This window comes from Triticum urartu, chromosome 4 (assembly GCF_003073215.2).
Source record: "Triticum urartu cultivar G1812 chromosome 4, Tu2.1, whole genome shotgun sequence".
NCBI lineage: Eukaryota > Viridiplantae > Streptophyta > Magnoliopsida > Poales > Poaceae > Triticum > Triticum urartu.
The window spans coordinates 587,103,957-587,110,561 of NC_053025.1; the positions used below are offsets into that span (position 1 = coordinate 587,103,957).

At 42.0% G+C, this 6,605-nt stretch overlaps 1 protein-coding gene across 2 annotated transcripts; it reads right to left on the reverse strand.

Annotated features, from left to right (window-relative positions):
- Positions 1–2,329: 2,329 nt before the first annotated feature.
- LOC125552921 (nucleolin 2-like) lies at positions 2,330–6,347 on the reverse strand. 2 transcript variants are annotated; one of them, XM_048716646.1, is made up of 7 exons: positions 5,770–6,347; positions 5,018–5,104; positions 4,631–4,886; positions 4,298–4,533; positions 3,763–3,864; positions 2,725–3,012; positions 2,330–2,645 (listed from the first exon to the last, which is right to left on the reverse strand). In XM_048716646.1, exons 1-7 carry the CDS (start codon positions 6,166–6,168, stop codon positions 2,601–2,603), a joined length of 1,413 nt encoding a protein of 470 aa, XP_048572603.1. In that variant the 5' UTR covers positions 6,169–6,347; the 3' UTR covers positions 2,330–2,600. The 2 variants fall into 2 exon arrangements, with proteins under 2 accessions (XP_048572603.1, XP_048572602.1); XM_048716645.1 differs by having other exon boundaries at positions 4,298–4,548; positions 5,770–6,346.
- Positions 6,348–6,605: the final 258 nt, after the last annotated feature.

Here is a 6,605-nt window from a genome sequence, read left to right on the forward strand (position 1 = left end):
AATAAATCATATTAAAACATTGTTCTAAGATTCGGGAAATATTCACCAATGCAAAATTTGTTCACAAATTTGCGAAAATGTTCAAGGATTCAAAAAAGGTTCATGAATTTCAAAAAATATTCGCGGCTTGAAAAATATTTGCTAATTTATAAATTATGCATTAGCTAAAATATGCTGTTGATTTGAAAAAAATGATGCTGATTTCAAAAATGACAAAAAATTGAACTTGTTTTACACGTTTTCTTGGAAAAATACAAAATGAAAAAAATATTCACGAATTTTGGAAAAGTCATATATTTTCAAAATATTAGAAAGGAATAAAACTGAAATTAATCCTAGAAAAACAAACAAAGAGTACAAACTGGCGAGTATTAGTTGGGCCGGCCCAAAAGTTATCCGAATCATAGAAGCGGGTGCGCGTTTTGTCGACCTACACGTTGAATAGTATCTAGGGCACTAACAGGGTAACACAAATTTTATCATAAATTCTGATTCGAACCAAGTTTTGGGAGAAATCAGGCAAGGTAGCCACGACAGAATTGGTGCACTCGTCAGTGGGATCCAAGCGAGAGTAGCTTCTTTTAATTGTAGCTTTACTTTTGAAGCTCGTGTCATCAATATTGACGCATATACTGTGACTAGTTTTTCTCTTTAGCTTTGGGGCATCATGTTTGGTTTGACCAACCACATGACCAAAATTGTATCCCACTTGTTATGGACATTAATTAATAATAAAGTAGGACTTACCCCTAAAAAATAAGTCTCGCAATATCTTATTTGAGGGCATGCATGGGGTCGTTCAAGACTAGCCTGACCAATGGCGCTCGACGCTATCGTAGAGACTCGAACAATGCACCGTAGCAAAATAGTTTTTTTCCCCTATTCTAGTTTCTAGGAGGTTTTTGATTTTAAGTATGTTTCTGAAAAGCCCGGTAAAATTATATTAATTTTTTCATTAAAATAATGTGATTTTTCAAATATTAACTTTTTTGGAAAAAATGAACGTTTTAGAAAATTTGAGCATTTCTCTAAAAGTATCAGGAGGCTTTTTAGAAAGCTTTTGTGATTTTGGAAAAGTTTTATTGTTTCAAAAAGCATGTTTATTTTTGTAGTTATAAATTTGTGAACATTTTAGATCTTTTTAAATGCTTTTATTTATTTTTGAACATTTTCTAAAAATAAAATTATAATTTTCGAGAATTTCCTGATATAAGTAGTGTTTGCCATAAGACCCTAGGCCGAGGGAGCTCCTTTTGGTGAACTGAATGCCGGAAGTCGTGGAAACTCACCCCGCGCGCCGCGTCGTGAGACACCACTGTTCTTATTATTTCTTTTTTTCTTTTCTGCTCTTTAATTTATTTAAATAATTTGGAATTTTAAAAGTTCCAAATTGCTAATTAATTGTGCACTTTGAAGAACAATGATCATGAAATCATAAAATGATCATGAATTCAAAAGACGTTCATGATTAATTTCTTTTGAGAAATCATAAAATATTTGATCATTAAAAATGCTCGTGATTTTGGGAAAATGTTTGAATATCCTAAGAATGTTCAAGATTTTGAACAATGTTCTCAATTCATAAAATGTTTATGACTTTGAAAAAAATTTGCGAACTGAAACCATATACATAATTTTTTTTCTAAATATTCACAAGAAACAAAAAAATGTTTGCGGATTTCAAAAAAGTGTACATAAATTTGCCGATTCAAAAAAGTTCATGAATTAAAAAAAGTTCCTGAATTCAGAAATGTACATAGATTCATGAATTGTTTGTCAATTAAAAAATGTTCATGAGTTTCAAAAGATATTTAGGAAATTGTAAAAAAGTTTGCATATTCACAAAATGTTCATTATTTAGAAAAAAAATCATGATGCAGTGGATCCATGTGCTGCAGGCGGAGGTGTCGTATGGCGATGACCTCTGCAGAGCCTGCGCCGGCTACGCTAGCGGGATCAGCAACGCACTCGATGACCTCACGCGGGTCGACGACCGCCACGGCGGCGCCCCGATTCTGTATGACCGCACGGCTTTCGAGTCGGCGTTCCTCCTCACGTGGACCCAACCACGAGCAGAGCAGCCCTGGCACATAGGTTCTTCATACTTCATTTACCGTCACTCAAGGCCAAGAATAATACAGAGGAAGAATTCAGATTGAAAGTGGGTAAACTGCTTGGCAGCTAGATTATAGCACCTATCATGTAATCTCTGGTCTTAAGTCTTAACTATGACTATACACTGGGCTTTCTAACTTTTATTGGACGGCAAGGATGGAATGGTAAAAAATAACAGTGAAGAGAGGAAAACAGGGCAAGGATGGAATGATAATGAGACATGCAACAATGTTCCTACAAATGCAGCAAACCTGCTGTTAAATTTCAACATGCATTTTACCCTGGCTTTAACATCAATTAAGCCACATTGCCGTCACATTGGCCTCAAAAGAAAAGAAGATAAAAGGCCTGTTGTCTAAGTGGTCAACTTGGGCCATAAACTCATTTATGTGATCAATTAAGGCCAAAAGCAATTCGGACGAAGAAAAACGGCCACGTGGCCGCCGCGTCAGCGCACCTTTGACCGCTCACGATCTGACTAATATTTACAGGGGTTCAAAGTGAATCTGCAGGGCACGTCCATCCAGAATCTGTAGAAATTCATAGTGAAAATCAGGTTTCTGAACGGAGACCCAAACTGACAGTTGATACAAACATCTGTACACTGACCTGTTTGTTGAGGGCATAAACAGCATCATACGTTTCCTTCTCTGTTGCCATCGTGACAAAACCGAATCCCTGAGAGCTCCAGGTTCCTCCTCTGTGCCTGTAGACGACTCTAGCATCGACCACTTTGCCGTGCTTGCCAAACAGCTCCTTCAACCAAGAGTCATCGACTTGCAAAGACAGATTGCCCACGTAGATTCTGAATGGGGACTCGGTTTGATGGGAAGGAGTTTCCACCCGGGCGCCTCTCCGAGCTGCTTTGTGCACAATAAGAGGCATCCCAAACAATTTCTGTGCACATAAAAGGTCAATCAGAACTGCATTCTTTAGCACAAGCTTATCTTATGTAGCATATGACTTACACATGACACTAACCTCGACAAAAAGAACAACTAAAAAAATGAATTATACTAATGAACACCCTCTCTCATGCGCATAGCATACGAATGTATAAGCTGGCAGCGAGTTAATAAAACGAAGAGGACGATGAATAAGTTGGCTTCAGATTAGATCATTGAGATTTCAGAATGACAAGCTGGGAGCTATTGCAGGAAGCTATGTTCCAATGTAAACTAGGAGCAGCCCAAGCATATAGTTCAACTATGATCACATGAGCTGTAGGTAAGATAGAACAAGTTCCTGAATCCCGATAACATCTTTTGGTGCGCACGCTCCATTGGGCCCACACACCAAAAATTCAATAAATGTTTTGAAAAAAAAACATTACACGGGCGAATTACTAAAATATGTGAGTTCGCAAAATTTCCCATAAATTTATGAGTTTTGTTAAGCTGTCAAAGAAAAACTAGATACTCATGCATTTGTCATTTTGACCCATCTTTCTGGTTTCATTTGTGCAGGACACAAACTTTTTTTAAAGAATATTTTAAACTCTTGATAGTAGTATTTATAATTTAAAGATATAGGGTACAGTGGAGCTCAGGCTCTCTAAACAGGTTCCTTCAACTTTATTTAAATTCAGAAAAATATAAGGACACTAGCCCCATCAAATTATTGGTATTATTTATCAAATGTACTCACAAAGCCATCGAACATCTCCACAGCCAGCTCAGCCTCCTTAACAGTACTCATGGTGACAAATCCATATCCTCGGCTCTGGCCTGTTCCTCGGCTGTAAATAACCTAGGCATAAAAGATGTAGAAGTTGTGTTTCAGAACAAAGAGAAAACCAGACAATATGCACGCCTGACAAATTAACAGCAGTAGCCGATCCGAGTGGCAAAACATAAATCTGACATTGCGTGTATTCAACAGCATCTCCAGATAGCACAAACATCCTTTGCAAACCAAAACATTATCGCAAAGCAATCTGGTGCAAATTCAACATATCACACAAGAAGCTTAGAAAGCAGCCACCTAGATTCTAGTTGATCTACCCTGTGAGCTTCAACAGCGCACATCATGGCACTACAATCATACAGGAAACTGCATCGTGTTGCAGAAGTGGTTACAGGGCCAATTTCAGCTGTGCATACATTATTAAGGCGTCAGAACTTAACACAATTTTTCACATATCGATGAGCATACAAAGATAATGAAGATCTAAGTGGCTTACCTCTGAGAACTCAACAACACCGGCTTGCTCAAAGAGCTTGGTGAGGTCCTCGCTGACAACGTCGTAGTGTAGGTTCCCTACGTACACGTTAGGTGTGCACTCTTCGTCTTCTTCCTCCTGGTACGGCACTTGTTGGCAAGGGGTGGCGGTGCGAGTGACCCGAGCGGTGTGAGCATTGCCTCTACCTCTTTCAGCTCTTGTCAAAGGAGATGCTCTTACTGCACCGACAGTTTGCCCTGCATTCGGTAAGACTGTAAGGAGTATATCTCTGTTAGTTTCGGTGCGCAACATTCAGAAGAGAGCTTCCATTAGCAAGAGACTAGTGACCGAAACCTGGCATGGAAGATGGATGTGACTGTGGGGCTGAGACTTGATGATGTACATCTTGCTGTGTTGGTGGCGCCATTGGTGGGTGCACGGCATTCTGCCATTTTTCTGAAAGAGATGTTGTCAGACGCCCGAGCCTGAATGTCTGCCTCAGTATTTTCCAGCTCATTTCGTCATCCGTACCATGACAATGATCATCAGTCGATAGACCTTTACCCCAATATTTGCATGGAGCTGGAACATCGCATACAAAACAGTAGCACTGCATTTGAAGAAACAAAAATCAAATCACTGTTGTGCACACTACTCTGCTACGGGTATATTCATTGTGTCATGATATATTGCCAACAGCATCAGGGAGTGACAATGGTTGCTATAATGCTAAGTACTCACCATGGTACAATGCCTGACGTGAGAAGTAGTGCCAAAGGGCAAGCTAGAGCATAAATGGCGCGAGTGAGGGAAGTCCCTGCACGCTACCTGCAGAAGCATAGCCAATTGTTAATGCCAACAATCAAGGGGTGCCTGAGGTAAACTCTGGCATTATAGGATAACTCTTTCTAAAACTACATTTGACATGAATTGAAAAAGCGCAGATAGAGATAACCCAGGGTCAATGTCAATACAAACAGGTGGACATGGAGACTTAAGCAACCACTTGGATATTTCACAGTTCATTTCTATTTGTTCAGGGCGGACGGCGTGAACTCTGATTCAATCCGGGTATTCTTGTGGGAAAGTTAGCTAGAGATTTCCTGGAAAAATACCAGCCCCTTTCGGTTCATAATGAGACGGGACTACTCTATTTTGATTCTATAGATTTATTTCGCTTAGTACTATGTACAAAAGGGACGAGCCGTATGAGATGAAAACCTCACGTACTACTGTTTTGGAACGGAGATTTTTTGAATAGAATGGAACACTGCAATTTTAACCAATTGCATAGTGTTTGAATAGAGGATGATGTCTTGCAGCAGCAGCAAACAAATAAATCAACTTTGTCAGTGGATTCGGAAGTCACACCTGCGTCAACTTGCAACTAGATCAGCACAAAATACTCACACGGTACAGCACATCTGATGGCATCTCCGTGGATTGCCCCCAATATAGCAAGGCACAAATTTCATAACGGAAGGCACAAATACCTGGCCTTTCTCTGCAACTATGAACACTTCATCCAAGCTGCCACCAAGGCTCGCCCTCCTCTCCTGTTTCACAACGGCAACCGGCCCATCGGGGTCGCCGTCTAGGACCCAGCAATCGTCGTCCTCCTCCTCGACGCCACCGGACTTGCCCTTCTTCACCACCACGAGATTGGAGCCCCCGGTCGGCCCTTCTTCTTCACCAAAACGCAACTTCCCGGCCACGGGGGCAGATCCGTCGCCCTCCTCCTCCTCCTCGTCGGAGCTAATGACCACAACGTCCGGCGCCGCGGCCCCCCTCCTTCCGCCCCCAGAATCCCTGGCTCGACCGGACGGAGGGCTCCGAGAAGCCAAGAAACCCTGGGCGAGGCCGCAGTAGCCCGAGCCGTCGGCGCGCGCCATGGATCCGGCCTGGTCGGAACCTCTGGCCCGGTCCGGTCCAGGAGCAGACGCGTCGGAGATGCGGCAGATCTTGGCTCGCGGCGGCGACCGGCGGCGAGGAGAGACTCTCTCCTCCTGGTTCTTGTGGAGAGGAAAGAAAACCGAGCAGCTCTGCTTCTCTGCGCCTCGGCTCCTGTTCTGTACTGCTACGCCTACGCGTATGGCTGGTGTGACGGCTGCGGGACCCACCGCCTCTAATTTTTTGAAATTCGAATGCACAGAGCCCGCCGTTTTTGTAAAGGTGGTGTGGGACGGTCCACTCTTTTTTTATGGACCCTGGTAAGTGTCAAACGACAAGTACGAGTACAAGGCAGCTCCGAACATTTTTTATGACAAGTCTAGTTACGTGAGAATGTCAACTTTAGTTAGCAGGCAAATTTGACAATTTTAATCTGCGA

Excerpts from the sequence above, each read along its gene's own strand:
- LOC125552921 (XM_048716645.1), bottom strand. The coding sequence starts at position 6,168 with ATGGCGCGCGCCGACGGCTCGGGCTACTGCGGCCTCGCCCAGGGTTTC. Across the intron at positions 5,105-5,769 it reads TAGTTGCAGAGAAAGGCCAG|GTAGCGTGCAGGGACTTCCC; the intron begins GTATTTGTGCCT and ends ATGCTTCTGCAG. Across the intron at positions 4,887-5,017 it reads ACGTCAGGCATTGTACCATG|TGCTACTGTTTTGTATGCGA; the intron begins GTGAGTACTTAG and ends CTTCAAATGCAG.